Source organism: Amblyomma maculatum, chromosome 5, assembly GCF_055883805.1.
Source record: "Amblyomma maculatum isolate TAMU_Amacu chromosome 5, ASM5588380v1, whole genome shotgun sequence".
In the NCBI taxonomy this organism is placed as follows: Eukaryota; Metazoa; Arthropoda; class Arachnida; order Ixodida; family Ixodidae; genus Amblyomma; species Amblyomma maculatum.
Window position 1 is genome coordinate 43,540,967 of NC_139348.1, and position 21,835 is coordinate 43,562,801.

Below are 21,835 nucleotides of genomic sequence, written 5' to 3' on the forward strand. Positions count from 1 at the left end.
CGTCTGTGACACTGCAAATGGCAGCATCTCGTTGACAAAGCGCACCTGGGAAGGTTGCGGGTGGCGGTAAAGAAGCGGTTGGTTGGATGGCGTCAGATGGCATCGTGGTAGCGAATTTAAGGCTGCGTAGCTCCAGGATCAGTCCTCGCACACTCCACCAAGATTACAACGAGCTTTATTGTAGGGCGAGCTCGTATGCTAGGGCTACGTCAAGGTAGGCGCTTGCAGGTAGACGCTTGTAAGGTAGGCGCTGGCACGAACAGCTGATGGTCGCGTCTCGTGCTCGCGAGCTGGCGCCAGGTCATTTTTTTCTTTACTAGACTTCCTTCTAATCGTGTTACACAGCATGTGGAAAACGCGCACGATTGATCAATGTTCTGAATCTGTTGTGTCTGCAGAGGGCACTTTCTATGGGATGATTATTCATTTAAACAAATTGTATGCACTAACTGAGTCATGTCTTGTCAGCTGGCGGCTAACTCCTACCAGCACCATGCTCGTGATTTTTCAATAAGAACATCGATGCCTATAACAACGAGGAGTACGAGTTAACATTGTGTTAATAAATACTGGAAATAAGGCCCAAAGCAGAGACCGCAACCATACCAGAAAGGCTGTCCAGAGCATGGGATATCGAGAAGCCAGACTAGCCCATTGCCGAAAAGTTACCAAGTGCGGAAGCACGATCGGATCAAAGTGGCAGTGGTCTATTTCCATCACCCTTCTATATGAAAGGAGCAGCCGGAGCTAGCAGCATCCCTCGACTTGTCACCGCCCTCGCACAGCATCTAGAAATGTGCCTGTCGACCATAAAGTCAGTAGAAGGGAACTACGAAAAACTGCGCTTACAGACAGGACAGAACAGAAGGGCCTGCCTATAAGCACTGTTTTTCGTCGTTTTCTCCCAACAGGAAACAACAAGGCCGACTCCGCCCTCTTTATCAAATCAGTGCTCCCACACGTGGAGTGAGCCGTGCCAATAGGTATGTCAGTTAAGAAGTCAAAAAAGAACTCGTTTCCCTCCGTTCTATCTCCGAGAATATTCGATGCCCAGTTTCGAACACACAAACCACTTCTCCCGTATCTACCATGTATGCCGCCAGATCGCGCACGCTTTCATACGTCTGTAACGGTATAACCTACAAAACCTGGTACAATTACGCTTGCAATCAGGCTGCAGTCAGTGACCACACCATCCTCTCCTGCATCTATGCACCTATATGGCAGAGCCAGAGCCTCAACTGCATCCACCACTACCGCCCTTCCGCTTGAGTACTGTAGCAACTTGGTTGTGGCATTTTGAGGCTTTCCTGCTTCTACATAACACAACCAAGTAAATTCTAGAGAACCAATAGCAGCTCTGTGTCCTTTTCCTCAATCTACATCCAGACCTCGCACCACTATTATCAAGTTCAAAGTCATACAGTGACTAAGTTCCAGCTAGACTCACTATGGAGTCAGGTGCTGAACTATTTCTATACTTGAATGTGCCACCTGAGGCATCCTTACGCCCTTCACTTCTGTTATGTCGCCCGTACTCACCATCTCGCTTCTCTGCTTTCAGAACTGGAACCTCAATATATGATCACCCATACTTAGAACAAGGCTCTCATCCGAAAATGCTATTTCCAGGCTGGACAACTTCCGTACTTCGCTCCGGATGTCTTTTGGTACTCTTGTTCTCTCCTTCGAAAGCTATGTACCACCTAGACCAGATACTAGTTGTCTTAGGTTCCGTTGTTGACGCCCCTGCAGCAAGGCCATCAGGTGCGGTCCATTTCTTACCGCTTCACTAATCTTCCGGCCCCAACCTGTGCTGTTCTACGTAGTCGCTGAAGAAACTGTTCATTCTAGCTTTTTCTAACTTTTAATCTGGCAACCTGTGTAAGATATACTCGGTCGACAAGGAGCAGCCTTACGGCAATAAACACCAGTCGTCCTTTCTAACTGAAACAATGGTGTCGTAATTTGTGCGCGTCTTTAAGTTTACACAAAATTCTGGTGCCAAAACCCGGGACTAAAAAGCTGCAACGTTCCGTAAACATCGAGGCCATCTAGCGTCGGCGAGACAACGAATCCTGAGTCATTACCGCAACGATGCTTGGAGGTGAAACCGCCTTGGACTGAAAGGTTCCAAGAACGAGGCCCAGGAAAGCCACGTCCGACGCTCTAACACGAGGCCTGGAGACGCCATACCCGAAGCCAAGCTTGGCTCTACGAGGACGATCGACACTACATCGATACAGAAATGGATCGGCTGAAGAAGAAACGAGGGGCATGAGATCCCAGGTGACAAAACTAATTTCCGAGGTGGATTCTTTGTTAGAGGCGCATGCGGACGAAAAGGCTCTGAACGTACTGTCAGCGAGGCTTAGCGCCCTCCAAACACACCTTAGCGATGTGGACGCTGCTATCGATCTACTTGTGCCTGATGAAGAAGCCGAGGAGAACTACACGCGTACAATCGCTTACAAGGACAGAATCGTCACCTATGCCGCAAAACTCAGCCAGCAAGCCGAAGCTCAGCGAGCGGCCGCCGGTCCAGGAGCGGATGCTACACGGGCCCCTCTCGACGGTAACCGGAGCGCTGCCGGTTCAAAGGTCAGGTTGCCGAAACTCGAGCTGCAGCGCTTTAGCGGCGCCACCACAGAGTGGCAGCCTTTCTGGGAGCAGTACCAGCAGGCGATCCACAGCAACGACTCCCTTTCCAACGGCGAGAAGTTTTTTATATTTGCAGTCGGCGCTCACTGGGAAGGCAGCGTCAGCGGTGGCCGGGATTCAAGCTACAGGAGCCAATTACAACACAGTCATCGAGCTTCTGAAGGAGTGTTTCGGGCGCACGGATGTGCTAATCCAGGAACACCTCACCCAACTGCTGGACTTACCGACAGTACGAAGCGAGCAGGAGGTAAGAGACCTACGTCGACTCTATGACCACATGCAGCGCAACATATCCGCTCTCAAGGCGCTTGGCGTCAAAACAGATGGCTACGGCGCAATGCTCTGCTCCGCGTTGCTGCGAATGCTGCCAAGCGACCTTGTCATAAATTATCACAAGCGTTGTTCAGCAGAAAGGCAGGAAGACATTCTTTGCATTGCAAGTCTGCAAGAATTTGTGAAAAATGAAGTGGAGATTAGGGAGAAGGCGGTGCAGGTTGGTCAACTGGAAAGCAAGAACCTTAAACCCCGATTCGAGAATGGAATGTCCAGAGTTTCAAAGGCTTCAGCGGCTTCGCTCTTTTCCGGCAGTGATATGAAACAGAATGAGCCCTGTGCATTTTGCGCCGCTAGGGATCATGTAACTAAAGAGTGCCAGACCTCGCTTTCTCTCGACGAAAAGAAAAGGGCACTGCGTCAAGCAGGTCGATGCTTCCGCTGTTCTGTTAAAGGACACACATCGAAACAATGTCGCAACAAGGGAGTCAAGTATAAGAAATGCGGCAAAAAGCATTTGACTCAGATGTGTGATCCTGCGTGGCAGCCAGCAGACAGCACATCAGCCGAACTGCATGCTGCTACAAGAAAGAAGAGCGGCAAAGCTCCCACTGTGCTGCTCCAGACTTCCCAAGTATGGGCAGAGGGACCGCAAAGAAGAACGCTAACTCGTCTTCTGTTTGACGGAGGTAGCCAGCGCAGCTTTGTGACTAAAGAGCTCTCACGCCAACTACAGTTAGAAGTTCTGAGTGAAGAAGGCATCACCATTTACCCCTTTTGGGGAGCCGGAAACGTTATTAGGCCGAAACAAAACCGTGTACGAGTTTGGTTGAGAAGTCAGTACAACCGAAAGGAGCATTCTATCGAAGCTTTAGAGATACCTGAGATCTGCTGTGATCAGTTGAGTCTTCCCGAAAAGGTGATTCAAGCAGTGCAGGCAGAGATAACGGAGCTTGCAGATGCAACCGTATCGCTAGGTCATCTAACAAAAGGCATCGGCATGCTTATTCGTTCTGATTATTATTGGAACCTCGTATCTGGCGACGTGCGGAAAATGCATTATTCATTAGTGGCACTGAAGACGGAATTCGGCTTGACATTGCAAGGTCCTATTCTTTTCAGCAGTTCGTCCGCCAGCTGTTCGTCCGTGGCTGTGCTGCGAGCCAGCGTAGGTGACGCGACTCACTGCCTTGCTGCTGACCTTAAGTCATTTTGGGAGCTCGAAAGCATGGGCATTGTCGAGCCTGTTGCCCAACAAAATGAAGACAAAGCAGTCATCCAAGCATTTGCATCATCTGTCAACCTCGTTGACAGACGCTACGACGTCGCCCTTACCGTGGAAGCAGGTCAAACTCAGCTTAGGCGATAACAAGGCAGTTGCAGAGAAGCGTTCGAACAACCTCACAAAGAAGCTAATGAGAAATGAGGATATGATGCACCAATATGATGCTGCAATACGTCAGTACCTCCATCAAGGTTTTGTCGAACGACTCCCAGCAGAGGAAGGCGCCAGCTCAGAAAACAGAATTTATTACATGCCGCATCGAGCAGTTATTAGGCCAGAGAGCCTTTCCACCAAACTCAGAGTTGTCTTTGACGCATCATCCAGCGAACCAGAATGTGCCTCTCTAAATCAGGTTCTGGATGCCGGATCTAACTTGAATCCTGATCTCCTGAAAATCCTGTTAAACTTTAAGATTTATCGCATTGGCATTACCGCCGACATCCAAAAGGCATTCCTGCAGATATCGGTCCGTCGTGAAGATCCTAGATACGTTGAGATTATTATGGTATGAACAGATGCCGACAAAGGAAGACCAAAGGCCGCTTGTAGAGACGTGGAGAATGACAAGGGAGCCCTTTGGAGCTACTAGCAGTCCATTTCTTCTCGCCGCTACCTTGCATCACCACTTGGCGACAACAGAAGTTCATCCCAAGACAGCGACAATTATGGCAGAATGACTTAATCACTGGAGCAGACTCGGAGCAAAAAGCGGAAGACTTTTACCGCGAAGCACTGCAGGTTATGAGCCTAGCGACCATGTCCCTCCGTAAATGGAACTCGAATTCGAAAAAATGCCCCAGTTGTTTGACGACGACGGGACAGGAGGTGCCCTGAGCCGAGTGGAATGTCCAACAGCAAGCGTGTCTAGAGTGTTAGGACTTGTCTGGAACAAGCACGATGACTGTTTAGGATTTTCTTTAGAGGCCGTATTGGACCTACTGAACCAAAACAGCAACACAAAGCGCTTTATTCTCCAGGCGTCGGCTCGAATATATGATCCACTTGGGCTTATCTCACCAGTCACAGTTACTGGCAATACCGCCAAAGTTTGGCTGATCACTTCTGGCGTAGGTGGCAGCGCGAGTACCTAACAAGTCTTCGCTCCGCTCACTTTGCTGTGCCAAGCCCATCTAGCGCCTTGAAAAAACGAACTCTCGTGCTAGTTCATCAGCCTCATCTGCCAAGGCAGTTGTGGAAAATCAGACAAGTTATTGATGTGCTTGTCGGGCGCGATGGACACATAAGAGCCTGCATGATGCGCCTACCTGGTGGGACCATCCTAAGAAGACCCAACCAGTTGCTCTAACCCATGGAGACTACCTGCGAAAGATCCCAAGCTCATTCCGGGGGGAGTATGAAGAAACTGTTCATTCTAGCTTTTTCTAACTTTTAATCTGGCAACCTGTGTAAGATATACTCGCTCGACAAGGAGCAGCCTTACGGCAATAAACACCAGTCATCCTTTATAACGGAAACAATGGTGTCGTCATTTGTGCGCGTCTCTAAGTTTACACAGTCGCCTCTGCCACGTCGCCACAACTGCAAGCTGTCATTGTCATGCCGGCGTCACTCAGTTGTCAAGTCGTGCCTGCGCCGGAACCCGACGTTGAAATATCTCCCTCGCTGAATTGGCACGTCTTCATCTCAACCACGTCATTCTACAACCTCCCTTCATGAACACAGGCTCTTATCATCCTGTCATGCTAGACACACAAGCTATGCTGACACCAGGGATAAAAGCTGAAAATACTTAAGACTGTAGATACGCCAATCGTGCTGGCCAAAACACTATACGTAGAACAGCAACAACCGCAAATTTGTGCACAAGTCCTGGACACTCAGTAGCTGAGCGTGCTTCCTTGTGCGCAATTCCGACCTCTCTGCGATGAGGTCCCGCAACTTCTTTGTTCACCCTGGTTGTCTGTCAGCGAGTTAAACGGTGATTTTGGTTCAGGATTGCCCCTTAACATAATATAAAAGCTAGCACATACCTATTCAAGGCGTTAAACGATTACAGTGAAGGTAATTACAATGTGAATGCTACCCTACCGCAATATTCAATGTATTTTGTTGGCTCCGTTCAACGCTGGGTCTACGGCTATTTAAATTCAACAGCATCACATGATGCTGGCTAAAGAGGAACACGTACGCGATGGAATATGCCTGTCATTTATTTGGTTGCAAATTAAAATAGTGCCAAATAACAGTCAATAAAGTCGATTCGAACCGATATTTTGGGTGTTCAAAAAGGCAGCGCTACTTCAATGCCCCAGAGAAACAAGAAGAATGTGGACTTTCGTTATATTCTTACTTGCTATTAATAATGTATTTGCATTTTCACTATTTGACGTACCAAGAGACCTTAGGTGAGAGAACTCAAACATACGATCCATCCTCGGGCTCTAGTTGAGATGTTGAGCAGCGTGCAGCATCCTTTACCTTATTTCCATCAAGTTTCGGTGCCGTCATTAGCAACCATCTATGCACACTGTACGCGCTGCGCTTTGTATATTACTGCATGTGATCACTTGTATTGGGCCTTGCGTAACACCTTTTCGATCATGTATTCTTTAGTCGAACGCCCAAAACATGTAATTCTTGGTTCTACGTGCGTTCCTTTAAAAGCTACATAGACGCAAATGTCTGCTACGTATTGCAAGGTGCCTTCGCATTGGCCACCACACTCTGGCCATCAGGGACTCTTGGGCAATGAGTTAGCCAATCAGGCGGCCCGCGCGCTCTCTCCCCGGCCACTCAAACTTGCTCGGGAAGTCTACTCCGAGCCCACTCAATGTCTTATTACATTCAAAGAAATTACCACATATTTTAAGGGCAGCCATCGCTGTTTTCCGGAACATTGTAAAGGTCTCCGGAGAGCGGACGGAAGGCTCCTTCCTAAAATTTTCACAAACACAATGCTGTACTCGGCAGTCTTGAAGCACTTCAATGCAGACTTTAATGGGGGCTGGAGGCTGTGTGGATCGACCTTTTCGGACGTTTTCCACATGGTCTGGGCCTATCCATCCAATCCCCACCGTTCCCAACCCTTCATTACCCACCTTTCTAGGGAGGCCTGGGAGGCGGCGCTGCTCAGCTGCCATGATCTACAGTCCCAGCGGACCTTCGTCGCCAGGCGGCGAGCGGCCTTAGACGTCATTGGGGCTCCGGAATAGGAGCTTCACCTCGATATATGAGGGCCTGGACCAATAAGGCCTCGGTCCAAACACCTCCTTGTACAAATAAATGTTTGTCACCACCACCTAAGCTTTCAAAGGCCGCCTGAAGATGGGCCATCCCTATGGCATCCCCGCAGGATCAAAGCCCCTCGCCTCACCCTGTACGTTTCCGTGCAGCGCATTAAACTTGCGCTCGCCTCTGTTTGTGCTGCTCTAGCTCTACTGGGGAGCACTGTAGAAGTTCTCGCACAGCAGTCAGAACGGCGCCCATCGGCGACAGTCCGCGCGTGTTCATGTGGTGCCATCAGCGCTAACAAAAGCCTCAGATACGAACTTTGCGCAGTGAGGTTAACCCTGTCCTCACCTTCAGTCATGTACCCGGAACACGGCGGCGGGAGCGGACAAGATCAGCAATGCCAAGTACCTAAACGACTCGCTATGGGAGAAGAATGAAAAATATAATCGCAATTCCGAAACCTGGCAAGAAGCCGGCGGTCGAAACGCTACGACCCATATCACTCACCTCGTGCCTGGGCAAGCTCTACGAGCGAGTCATCCAGACGCGACTTCAACACTAAATGAAAGATAGCGGCCTCTTCCATCCCTCCATAATCGGCTTCAGGTTGGGCCTGTCCACGCAAGAGGCTTTCCTTCCCCTCAAGGAGGAGGCAGGTTTTAACATTCTGAGAGGAGGCGAGCACCTCATTATGGCGCTGGATCTCAAAGGCGCGTTTGATAACTTATCCCATGAGGCAACCCTCTCCGCGCTCAATAACCTAAACTGTGGCGAACGCACCTTCCGTTGTGTCAAGACCTTTTTGTCCAACCGAACTGCTAGGATAGAATGGGTGACATGAGATCGGATCTTCAAGACATTCCAAACAAGAGCACGCCACAGGGATCGGTCATCTACGCGCTCCTCTTCAACATCGCCATGATAGGACTCACAAGGGCTCTGCAAAAGGTCCGGAGCATCGTATACACCCTATATGCTGATGACATTACAGCCTGCACAACCACCGGCTCTCTAGGGTAGAAGAAAGAAACACTTCAAGCAGCAGCAACCTGCGTGGAAAGAGAGGCCTTTCTATGCGTGCTCCGATGTTCCCCCGATAAATCCAGTCATCCGCATACATGGATGCCACTGCACATCACCAGGCAACCTTAACATTCCCTGCATGGGGTCTCAATCCGGGACGTACCACTTATCTGGATCCTGGGTCCCTGGCTTCAGAGAGGTGGAAAAAGTAAACACCGTGCTGCACCTCCTCATGACTACAACCCAGCATATCTCTAAAGTAATCCGCCGGGTGGCCAGAAACAGAAAATGCATGCGAGAAGACACGATCCGCCTGGTGTAGGTGCTTGTCATCAGTCGCCTCACCTATGGACATTCCTACCTCATCCTGCTCCGAAGAGATCTCAACAAAGTCAGTCTAATGAAACGTGCAGCTTACAAAAACGCATTAGGCCTCCCACTATGCACCCCCAACGTCAAGTTGGAAGCTCTTGGACTGCACAACACGTTTGGAGAAATTCAAGAGGCTGTCCTCCAGTCCCAGAGGGAACGCCTTCTATCAACTGAGACAGCCCGGCTCATTCTCGAGTGTGTTGGCTTTCCGGCGGACCTACAAGCCATCCACTCAACAAATAATATTCCTTTTTCATACCGGGCAAGAGTACATGTAGCTCCGCTCCCAAAGAACATGTCTCTAGTCCACAACGAAGGCAGAAGAAACGCCCGAGAGAATTACCTTAAGCACGCAGTGGAATGCAGTCCGAAAACTATGTGGATACCCAAGCATACAACGACCGGAGAAGCAGCCGTGGTGGTGGATTTTTCTTACACAGAAGTCTCCAACATCTCTATCTCGCACTGTACTATCACCGAAGCGGAAGTTGCGGCTATCGTCCTGGCCGTTACCTACAAAGGGGCGACCAACCGAGAGCTTCACGTAATCACTGGCTCACAAGTGGTGTGTCGGCTCCTTCTTGCAGGCAGAATTCCTTCAAAATTAGCTCACTTCACAACTAATTCATTGGCTACAAATTCACTGCTCAAACATCAGATCACTAGGGTCCCGGGAAACTCCGAGCTGGAAGGTAATGAGGGCGCGGACAGGCTAGGCTAGCTGTAGGTCGCATAAACTTAGCGGCCACCATCTCCGATCTCACAACTAGCCTTCCTGTCCCTGTGGCTTACGGCGCGCGACTTAAGTACCTACGCGAACAACGTCAGGTTTACCCCCTCCACACACGGGGCTAAATTCACAGGAAACGCGAAAATGTAGACAGCTCCAGACCAATACTTTCCCAACCTACATCAATACAGCACACAGACTTATGTCCTTGGTACAACGACCAGCCCACCGCCTACCACATCCCATGGGGATGCATAGCATCCGAACCCGCTGACATTACACACACCATTTGGAGGCGCAGTGGGAAGCGCAGTAAGAGACCACTCTGCTATGCTCAGACCTAGCGACGCGGCGTAGACTGGTAACCCAGGCAAGAGCAGCAGCCCAGGCCACAGGGGTCTTGAAATGAAGACTCCATTCACTTCTGCCCCCCTTTTTTCAAATAAAGGTTTCTCTCTATCTGTCCTCACCTTATCTCAAACTCCACCTTAGCATCTGCTGTAGACATCTGCCAGCTGTGTAATCTGCCAACTGCCACCTGCCATAGGCATGCTCCTAATGTTTCCAAAATATCAAACATCAAACGGTGGCTTCACGGAGATGGGTATTTTAACCGGTCAAGTGCGATTTGCGAAAAGCATGGTCGCCATTTTCGAGGCTGCGAGGTTCAAATAGAGGACGCAAGGATATCGGCCTTTGCAGCATGACAACTACCCCCTACCAACGTCATAGTCATATCTTTTCCAGTCTACAACGATTCAAATGGCCGACGGCGACCTTGCCGTAAATTTTGATCGTCATTTGATTGCCACCTCCCTCACCGTAAAAGCCAACCAGAGTCATGCTCGCGATTTTATAAGGCTGCGAGGTTTCAAAAAATCTAAGCCGCTGACACCACCCTCTTCACAGAAGGGCAAATATTTTCGAAATGCGAATGCTAATGCTTGTGCGTTAAACGTCTTGACCATAATCGTTTCACGCCTTCAACGGGAATGTGCTAGCCTTTATATTGTGTTAAGGCGCACTTCTGAACCAAAATTACCATTTAACTCGCTGACAGACAAGCAGGGTGAAGAACATTGGGGACCTCATCGCAGAGAGGTCGGAATTGCGCGCAACGAAGCACGCTCAGCTTCTGAGTGTGAAGGACTTCTGCACAAATTTGCGGTTGTTGCTGTTCTGCTTGAAGTGTTTTGCTCAGCACGACTCGGCGTGTCTACAGGCTTATATATCAGTAAATGCTTGTCAGCTTTTGTCTCCAGTGTCAGCGTAGCTTGTGTGTTTAGCATGACAGGATGACGGGAGCCTGTGTTTAGGAAGGGAGGTTGTAGAATGACATTGTTGAGGTGAAGAAGTGCCAAGTCAGCGAGCGAGGTGTTCCAACGTCGGGTTTCGGCGTAGGCGCGAACTGACAACTGAGTGACGCCAGCATGACAATGACACCTTCCAGCTGTGACGACGTCGCTGAAGGCGACTACGTAGAACAGTATGGGTTGAGGGCGGAAGATTAGTGAAGCGGTAGGAAATGGGGCGCGTCTGACGGCCTTACTGCAGGGGCGTCAAGAACGGAACATAACAAAAACTGGTATCTGGTCATGGTGGTACAGAGCTTTAGAAGATGAAAACAAGAGCAGTTAAAAACATACGGAGCGAGGTGAGCAAGTTGACCAGTCTGGAAATAGTATTCTTGAATGAGAGCCTTACTGTAACTATGGAGGATAATATATTGAGGTTCCAGCGCTGAGAGCAGCGAATCGAGAAGATGGATAAGGGCGACACAAGGGAAGAATCCGGTGAACTTAAGGATGTGTGAGAGGTGGCGCATTCAGGTATAGAAATAGTTCAATACCTGACTCGGCGTTGAGTCCAAGCGGCCACTCAGTCATTGTATAATTTTGAACTTCATGAGAGTAGTGCGAAGTCTTGAAGTAGATTGAGGGAAAGGGCACAGAGCAGCTATTTGCTCTACAGATTGTGCTTGATTATACCGCTTAGGAGCAAAGAAACCAGTAAATACCGCAAACAAGTTGCTACAGTTTTTTAAGCGAAAGGTCGGTAGCGGTGGATGCAGTTGAAGATCTAGCCACGCCAAGACAGCATAAATATAGGAAAGGATGGTGTTGTCATTTACTGCAGCGTGATTGCCAGTGTAATTGAACTAGGGTGTGCAGCTAGCACCGTTACTGACGTATGAAAGCGTTGGCAACCAGGCAGCATACATGGTAGACGCCGGGGAAGTGGCTTCTGTGTTCGAAACTGGGTTCTAAATTTTGTTGGAAGGAAGATCGAGCCCCGTGTTGACTTCGGAAGTGACACAGTGGCGCCGCTGACTCCACGTGTAAAAGCGCTGACTTCATGAAGAGGGTAGTCTGGCTGGTGTGTTCTTGGTGGAACGAAACGACGAAAAACAGTGCTTACAGGAAGTAGCTTCTTTTCTATCCTTTCTGCAAGCGCTGTTTTTCGTTGCTCCCTTCGACTGACTTCTAGCCGGGAACTGGGTTTATTTGTTTGTCGGTATAGTTAGTAATTTTGCCTTTCATCAAAGTTTTACTGCAGAAAAACTAATAATGTATACTCGTGCGCTATGGTGGGCGACTGCTATACCGTATGTTCTTCATTTCCCAACGCTGTTTTTTTTTATTTCGAACAATTCGAACAATGCCAAATTTTATGTCGTTGTCTACTTAACCTTAAGAGATGTTAACTAGAAAATGGCATGGGTGCAGAAAGCAATTTTCTTCAAGACAAGTATGTAGACGCATGCACGTCATCATGTGCAGTATGTCGCTATTATGTACACTCACACATTAATATTTTGTCAATGCAGAGTGAAAAACTACAGAAAGCAATTTGTGACACAATGCTCAAAACTTGCCGCAGATCCTGTGCGGTTTGTTATTTACCGCTAAGGAGGCTGCGGCAGCACGTACCGCTTGGTATATATTGTAACGGATTAAATGGTTTTAATACAGGTGAACGTCGAATAAAGGACGGACGCACACAGCTCAGAAACCCGGATCGCTTCCTATGCTTTTTCTTCTGCTTCTGCTGTTTTTCAGTAAGCCGCTACGTGGTGTAACAATTCCTCCCGGGCAAACAATTCTCGTCCTCGAGAAAATTAGGCATATCGAAGATGGCAGCGCTTCAGGCGAGCCACGTGAACAACTTGTGTCTTGCGGGATCGGCGGTTATCCGTCGTGACTTTGGCGATGACGTAATTCACGTGATTCAGTCGGCCCAACACGACGAAGGTGTCATCATACATCCAGAGAGACTTCTCATATAATCCTCGCTTGCGAATAGGCGTCCAAAGGCAGACGTAGTCTTCAGGGGAGTAAGCAACTGCATGATGATGCAGATCGTAGATTTCTTTCGAGCGGCTTTGAGAAGCCAGTGTGCGTAAGCGGGCTATACGACGGGCTTCTTCGGCACGGCATAGTATCTGAGAAAAAGACGCATCGTCGTTGGGGGAAAATGGGAAGATGGTGTCTGGGAAAAGGTGGGAAGTTCTTGCGCAGAGTAAATAGAAAGGAGAATAGCCTGTAACTTCATGATTTGCAGTGGTATAAGTGTACGTCACATACGGTAGCACTGCATCCGAGTTGCGATGGTCAGGCGAGACGTACATGAACAGCATGGTTGTCAATGTGTGGTTGGTGCGCTGGGTGAAACCGTTGGTCTGCGGAGAATACGATGTCGAGCGTCGGTAGTGTGAACCACAAAGTCGGAGCATTTCTTCCATGACATCAGGAGTGAATTGCCGACCACGATCACTTATAATAACACGGGGTGCGCCATGGCAAAGAATAACGGAATGCAAAGGAAACGACGATACATCAGCAGCCTTCGCGGTAGCGAGAGCAGTGGTCTCCGCATATCTGGTAAGATAGTCTCAACGCAGACGATAACCCAGCGGCAGCCCTCTACAGTCTCTGGAAAAAGATCGAGCAGGTCAATTCCAATCTTTTCAAAAGGTGACGTAGGTGGCTTGACGGGTTGTAAAGGTCCGACCAGCGTGGTGGTGCGTGCCTTAAGTCGTTGGCATTGTTCACATTTCGCAACGCATTGCTTGGTTGTCTTATAAATTTGCGGCAAATAAGAACGCTGGCAAATTCGGTGCAGGGTACGACAGAAGCTTAGATGTCTAGAGGTAATACCATCGTGCACGGCATGCAAATCTTGTGCACGGAGATTTCTTGGGACGACCAATAGACAAAAAAACACCTTCTTCGATAGTAAACTGCGTTGACTCTGCTCTTCCTTCTGCCTCTTGTATAAGAGGCTGCAGTGACCGGTCGTTGCGTTGTTCTGGCCTAAAGGTCGCCATACCCATACCAGGAAACGTCGACGCGATTGAGGCTAAACACCCGTCGAAGCCGCCTTCATTGTTAACGGAAGTCCGCAATGGGTGCCGTGACAAGCAGCCTGCATCACTCTGATGTCATCCACTTTTGTACGCGACACCAAAGTTGTATTCTTGTAGGTGTAATGCCCAGCGCTCCAGACGACCAGAAGGATCGCGAAGTCCGATGAGCCAGCATAGCGAATGGTGGTCAGTCTCTATGGTGAAGTATCGTCCATATAGGTACCCATCCTTCACCCTCAGACAGCGAGACGGACCATTGGACGTCGTTGTGGAAACTACGTCATTACTGTGGCTCGACGGGCTGGCGCAGGAAACGGGGAAGCTGGCTTCCCGAAGGAGGCATGAGAGAGCTTTGATTTGTATTTTCGTTGCTTTGCGGCGCGCGTGTCACTGTAGCATTTTGCACAGACTATCTCCGATACCTGATCGAAACACTGGGTTCCTTCGCCTAAAAGGTCCTTCCCTGGACAGTGGTCCTTTAAGTACGGCAAAATTGAACTTGAGGAGTTGATCGCTCGCACTGCGAATATAAAGATCACAGAGGTTGTGGAAGACACTTTCTCGGTCAGCACGAAACAGCAGTCTATCCTCATCGCAACAGACAGTGAAGATCGGAAAAGAAAATACGTCGCACTACGGGTCCTCGAATTCGAGGGTAAGAAAATTGAAATCACGGCGTACGTCGCTATGCCCGAAGACTGCGGCAAGGGGCTGGTACAGGACATTCCTCTTTGCATCCCCGAGGAAGAAATAGTGCAACGGCTACGCACGATCAAAGGCAACACCCCCCCGTGCTAGGAGCCAGGCGCCTGGGCAGGAGCTCAACCACCGTGCTCAAACTGTTTGAAAAACGAGAGGTTCCGAGGTGGGTGAAACTCTCACATACATGGCAAAGATGTGTATTATATAGAAATAAATACGAGGTTTGCAACGCATGCGGGCGCCTAGGGCACCGCAAAGATGTCAGCCCAGATCCCAATAACGCTAAGTGCAGAGGATGCGGAGAAGAGCGCCCAGATCAGGGACACACCTGCGAAATAAAATGTCAGCTGTGCGGTGAAGACCATCCGCTTGGCGACAAGAAGTGCAAAGAGCTCTACAGGACTCCCTAACACACCAAAAAACGTCAATGGGAGTAGAAAATCGCCGAACAGCAGCAGCAGCAGCAGCAGCAGCAGCAGCAGCAGCAGCAGCAGCAGCAGCAGCAGCAGCAGCAGCAGCAGCAGCAGCAGCAGCAGCAGCAGCAGCAGCAGCAGCAGCAGCAGCAGCAGCAGCAGCAGCAGCAGCAGCAGCAGCAGCAGCAGCAGCAGCAGCAGCAGCAGCAGCAGCAGCAGCAGCAGCAGCAGCAGCAGCAGCAGCAGCAGCAGCAGCAGCAGCAGCAGCAGCAGCAGCAGCAGCAGCAGCAGCAGCAGCAGCAGCAGCAGCAGCAGCAGCAGCAGCAGCAGCAGCAGCAGCAGCAGCAGCAGCAGCAGCAGCAGCAGCAGCAGCAGCAGCAGCAGCAGCAGCAGCAGCAGCAGCAGCAGCAGCAGCAGCAGCAGCAGCAGCAGCAGCAGCAGCAGCAGCAGCAGCAGCAGCAGCAGCAGCAGCAGCAGCAGCAGCAGCAGCAGCAGCAGCAGCAGCAGCAGCAGCAGCAGCAGCAGCAGCAGCAGCAGCAGCAGCAGCAGCAGCAGCAGCAGCAGCAGCAGCAGCAGCAGCAGCAGCAGCAGCAGCAGCAGCAGCAGCAGCAGCAGCAGCAGCAGCAGCAGCAGCAGCAGCAGCAGCAGCAGCAGCAGCAGCAGCAGCAGCAGCAGCAGCAGCAGCAGCAGCAGCAGCAGCAGCAGCAGCAGCAGCAGCAGCAGCAGCAGCAGCAGCAGCAGCAGCAGCAGCAGCAGCAGCAGCAGCAGCAGCAGCAGCAGCAGCAGCAGCAGCAGCAGCAGCAGCAGCAGCAGCAGCAGCAGCAGCAGCAGCAGCAGCAGCAGCAGCAGCAGCAGCAGCAGCAGCAGCAGCAGCAGCAGCAGCAGCAGCAGCAGCAGCAGCAGCAGCAGCAGCAGCAGCAGCAGCAGCAGCAGCAGCAGCAGCAGCAGCAGCAGCAGCAGCAGCAGCAGCAGCAGCAGCAGCAGCAGCAGCAGCAGCAGCAGCAGCAGCAGCAGCAGCAGCAGCAGCAGCAGCAGCAGCAGCAGCAGCAGCAGCAGCAGCAGCAGCAGCAGCAGCAGCAGCAGCAGCAGCAGCAGCAGCAGCAGCAGCAGCAGCAGCAGCAGCAGCAGCAGCAGCAGCAGCAGCAGCAGCAGCAGCAGCAGCAGCAGCAGCAGCAGCAGCAGCAGCAGCAGCAGCAGCAGCAGCAGCAGCAGCAGCAGCAGCAGCAGCAGCAGCAGCAGCAGCAGCAGCAGCAGCAGCAGCAGCAGCAGCAGCAGCAGCAGCAGCAGCAGCAGCAGCAGCAGCAGCAGCAGCAGCAGCAGCAGCAGCAGCAGCAGCAGCAGCAGCAGCAGCAGCAGCAGCAGCAGCAGCAGCAGCAGCAGCACAACGAGCAGGAGCTATATCCCGAAACCATACCTGAGAGCGGCCGCAGAGGACACTCAAAATTCAAAAGAGACCACCGTGACGCAACGCGGATATTCCCAAGACAGGGGCGGAGGCTTCCGGGCGCAAAGCGGGGAATTGCCGCAGTTGGAGGAAGCCGCCAACCGACGTCATCATTCGAGTTCCCGCCGCAGCAGGGAGCGGTCCGGATCCAAGTCCAGGTCGGGGTCCAAATCCATAGCCACGGCCAACTCCAGGGAACCAAAGAACCCGTCGGCCACCCGAAAGAGAAGCCCGGGCGGGGACAGTAAAACCGTGAGTTTCAGCAGTGGGGTACCCCAGGATAAAGAGGAGGAAAACAAAGAACACGATAAGGAAATAGAAAAGTTAAGAAAAAAAGTCGTGGAACTGAGGGAGATAATTAGGAAACTCACCCAGGACCTCCACCAAACCAAATCACGGCCATATTCCGGGTCTCCAACGCCTCCACAGGCTCCCCCCGCAAAACAAGTCGCCAAACTGACACCTCCACCTGCGACGCCAAAGATGCTAACACCACCCATGGTGTCAGACACGGAGAAGGAGGTAATGATCACTGAACAGTGCAAACCAGCTCTCCCACCGAAACGGAGAGGCAGAGAAACGGATCCGCTGGCGACAATAGAACGTAGACTAGACGCCAAATACGGGGCGAGACTCGAGCAGCTCGAAACAGTCATGACCAACATCATAGGCGCCCTAAACCGAATTCAGGAGCAATCTAAACAAACAACCGCGGCTCTTTCGGCTATGGCAGAAAGGCAAACAGCGAGAGAAGGGATACTTGACCAATTCCAACATGGGCAAAACGCAGCCAAAGATCAATTCGACGGTATGGCAGTGGAGCTGCCGAAGATTCCCGCGCGAGCGAGCGTTAGTGCAACAACATCTCAAACAAATAGTTGAAAAACCTCTAGCCGTAGCCCTGCAGGAAACTGGCAAAGGAGTGATTAAATTATCAGGATATCAAGCGTTTGCTAGTGGCCGGGGAGAAAAATCCCGGGTCACTACATTCGTCGAAAGGAACGTAGCGGTGATCGAACATGAAATTAGTTCTGGCGACATTGAGGCGGGTTTCGCTGAAATCATCACGGGCAGGAAGAAGGAACCCAGTATTTTCGTCCTAAACATATATAGCTCTCCTCAGCAGCGCAAAGTTAGGTTTAGGACATTATTTCGCGAAGCAATGGAGACAGCCGGAGCCAATCCCCTGCTAATTGTAGGAGCCGTCAACGCCTGCCACCAAAAGTGGGGATATAATAGGCAAGATCCGAAGGGCAGGCAATTATGGGAAGATTTTCACGAATTGAATCTCACCCTGCAGACAGACTGTGGCTGCCCGACCAGGGTGGGAAACAATGTGAGCAGACACAAACCCAGACTTAACATTCACCAAAAACATAGAGGAGCTTAGGTGGAACACAGAGCTCAACTTTGGAAGCGATTACTACGTCCTCAAAATAACGCTTAAACGGGCAGTGAAAGTAAGACGAGAAAATATAATCAGCGCAAACGAATGGGAGAAATTCAGACAAATTAGGGAATCCGCAAACATGGACGAAAATATTTTAAACATCGATGATTGCGCGGAAACCCTCATGCGCTACGGTAAATCCGCTACCATTACCTTAGAGAGGGACGATGCACCGAAAACCGTCGACAGAAAACTCCTACACATGTGGGAAGCAAAAAAAGGTACGGAAAGACACCTCCGGTGTCAGACATGGAACCGAAACCTAAGACAAAAAAAAAAGCCAGGCACAATAAGAAAATTGAGGATTATGCAATTAAATTCTGCGAGCAAAACTGGTGTAACAGGTGCGATGAAATGGAGGGCAACATGAGCCTTTCAAATACGTGGAGCCTGCTACGATATCTTCTTGATCCCGACAGTTCGAAAACACAAACACAACAACACCAAAGGCAAGAAACGCGTTCTAGGGGATTGACGCGGAACTGATAACTAAACTTGTAGATACATATGTCGGCTATACAACATCCCTCCCTCTTGCACAATAAGCGGGCCCTCCGAACGAGGCCCTCGACGCGCCCATCTCAGAAGCGGAGGTTAGAGCCGAAATCCTGAGCTTAAAGACGCGATCAGCACCCGGCCCCGATGAATGCTACGAAACCTAGAAGACGCTTCCATAACAACACTCTCCAACTACATGCAAGAAGTATGAAGTAGCGGTCGTCTTCCCCAGCAGTGGAAAACTGCAAACGTTGTGGTAATTCCAAAACCTGGCTAGCCACCGAAGTTGGAAAACCTCAGACCTATTTCTCTTACTTCATGCATTCGAAAGCTTATGGAACGCGTAATCCAAACAAGGCTAACTAATTTCATAGAGAAAAACGACCTGTGGCCGCACGAGTTGGTCAGGTTCCGACCCGGCCTCTGCACGCAGGACGTGATACTCCCAATACAACATGACATAATTGACACGAAATCCAGAGACGCGAAGGTAATTCTACACTAGATCTAACAAAAGCATTTGACAACGTAAAACACCAGGCAATTCTCGCGGGACTGCAGGAATTAGGAGTCTGTTAGAGGACACATCCCCTTCATGGACGACGGCCTTGTCGTGGCGGAGGGGCTTGCGAAACTCGATGAAGTCGTGACCTCTGCTGTGTAGGGCCACCCAAGATACACAGGTCACGTCTGAGAGTTCTGACAAAATATGATTTACTGGAGAAGGTAATGGCAACCCACTCCAGTATTTCCTGCCAAAAAAACCCTATGCCCAGTCACAATTGCATTATTGATATGGCGCCGGAAGATGAGCCCCCCAAGTTGGAAGGCGCCCCAAATGTTACTGGGGATGAACAAAGGGCGATTCCTAGTAGCTCCACGACGAATGAAGCGGTTGGCTAAAGCCAAAAGGACGCTCAGTTGTGGATGTGTCGGGAAGCGAAGGGAAAGTCCGATGTTGCAAGGAGATATATCACATAGCAACATGGAAAGTAAGATCTATGACGCAAGGTAAACTGGATGCCGTCAAGCGAGAAATGAACAGATTGAACATTGATATCTTCGGTATCAGCGAGCTCAAGCGGACCGGAATGGGAGAATTTAACTCCGGCGACCATTATGTCTTTTATTGTGGGCACGAATCCAAGAGAAGGAATGGGGTCGCTCTCATAGTAAACAGAAGAATGGGCAAAGCAGTGCTAGGGTACAACCCCAAAAACGACCGAATGATTTCGCTTCGGATCCAAGGTCACCCTTTCAACATAACAGTTATCAAAGTCTATGCACCAACCACTACTGCTAAGAAGCTGACGTTGAGAGATTTTATGCAGACCTGCAATGCCTTTTAGACCGCACTCCATCATCAGACGTTGTTTTTCTCATAGGAGGCTGGAATGCTAAGGTTGGGAGTGAAGAAATATCCGGAATTACAGGCAAGTTCGGTCTTGGTGAGCCAAATGAAGCTGGGCAGAGGCTAGTAGAGTTTTGTCAAGAAAACAACCTGACCATACCGAATACTCATTTTAAACAGCACACGAGGCGCCTATACATATAAATGGACTTCACCAGACGGTCTGTACAGGAATCAGATCGATTATATTCTTTGCCGGAAGAGATGGAGAAGCGCTATACAAGCATTAAAATCAAGGCCTGGGGCCGATTGTGGCACCGATCATCAGCTTCGTGTTGCCAAAATTAAGCTTCGATTGAGGAAAACGCAGAAACCTAAACGGCCTTTTCAGGTGTGATCTGGATCAAATTCAATCAGAATATGCTGTGGAAGTGAGGAATCGATTTCAAGAATTAGATCTAGAAGACAGAGAGCCTGAAGAGATGTGGACTGATGTTCGTGGTATAATGCAAGACGTTGCTACTAAGGTAGTTCCAAAGCAAAAGAAATGCAAGAAAGCAAACTGGTTATCTGAAGAGGCTTTGCAAATAGCTGAGGAAAGGAGGATGGCAAAAGTTATGGGGGAAAGAGATAGATACAAGGTTCTCAATGCGGATTTTCAGAAAATAGCAAGGAGAGATAAGAATGCCTTCCTGAATATTACAGTGTCAAGCAGTTGAGGACAACAGCCAATTAAGGAACACAAGAGCTGTGTATAAGACAGTCAAAGATATCAAAGGAAGCCTCTGTGTTAACCTGGGCGTGATAAAGGATAAACGAGGCAGGTACCTCACTGAAGCCTCAGAGATAAAGAAGAGGTGACAGGAATACACAGACGAACTATACAAGAAGGACCCGGATATGCAAACGCTACATAAGACGGTTGTGATTACTGATCTCTAGCCGGGCATCCTGAAGAGTAAAGTTGAATGGGCCTTAGCAAGCCTTGCTAATAACAAAGCTAGCGGAATTGATGTCATTCCAGCTCAGTTGCTTCAAAACCTCAATCATGACGCGGTTAACATTCTGCATACATTATGTCAGAAGATTTGGACAACCCTGCAGTGGCCACAGGATTGGAGGAGGTCAGTTTACATTCCCATTCCGAAGAAAGGCAGTGCCAAAGATTGTTCCAACTACCGCACCATCGTGCTTATTTCGCATGCTAGCAAGGTGATGTTGAAAATCCTCCAAAATAGGCTGCAGTATTATGTTGATCGGGAGCTTCCGGACGTGCAAGATGGGTTTCGCAAGGGCAGAGGAACTAGAGACCAGATTGCCAATCTTCCCTGGATCATGGAAAAAGCAAGAGAGTTCCAGAAACCCATCTACTTCAGCTTTATTGATTATGCGAAAGCGTTTGACTTGCTTAGATCACAGCAGATTGCGGCAAGCTCTCCAAGAGCCTCTGTGTTATTGAATACCTCTGTAGTTGCATGCTTAGCGTTGGTTTCTGTGAACCTCTCGTCTGTACATTTTTAAGTGATCGTCTTTATTTCTCTGTATAGTCTCTTGCTGAGTAGAAAGTGTGTTTTGTTTGTTACTTCTGACTCCGACCCTTACTCTGGCTTGAACCGGCGAATGCTGGGCACCAAATGGCCACCCCCTTCTGTCACTACGCGGTAGTTGAATTCTGGCTGAGGTCACGCAAGTCGAGCACATCTCTTTTGCGACCGGAACAGCTACCACCACTCACTCAAAGGGTGTCTGGGAGTGTGCGCACCGTTAAGGTCGCATCGTTAATAACCTTCTAATTATTAACGGGTGACAAATCCTGAACTTCAGTTGCATCTATCACTCTTTGTCAGAACCTAATAAACGTAATGTTGAAAGAACGGGCGGCTCAGAGTGAATTCTTCCTACATCGCATCAGGGAAATACCTGTTTTGTCGTGAAACAGGACCTTACAGGAAGAAAACTTCCCATACACGTTGGTTTGTGACGTTTCGAGCATGAAAGGTAGCCCAGTGTGGCTTTGAAAAGTGCACTGAAATGACCGTCTATGCCCTTTAAGAAGCCCCAACTTCAACCTAACT

General features: G+C 49.9%; 1 protein-coding gene across 6 annotated transcripts in view; it reads right to left on the reverse strand.

Annotated features, from left to right (window-relative positions):
* The window catches only part of LOC146188191 (uncharacterized), an 87,255-nt gene that overhangs the window by 20,320 nt on the left and 45,100 nt on the right, over positions 1 to 21,835 (reverse strand). For 2 of the 6 annotated variants that reach the window (XM_084603667.1, XM_084603669.1), the window contains one exon: positions 16,833 to 16,930. The exons of the other annotated variants lie outside the window; for them this stretch is intronic. In XM_084603667.1, the coding sequence (XP_084459793.1) occupies positions 16,833 to 16,930 (98 nt within the window). The remainder of the gene's footprint in view (positions 1 to 16,832; positions 16,931 to 21,835) is intronic. 6 annotated transcript variants of the gene reach the window in all.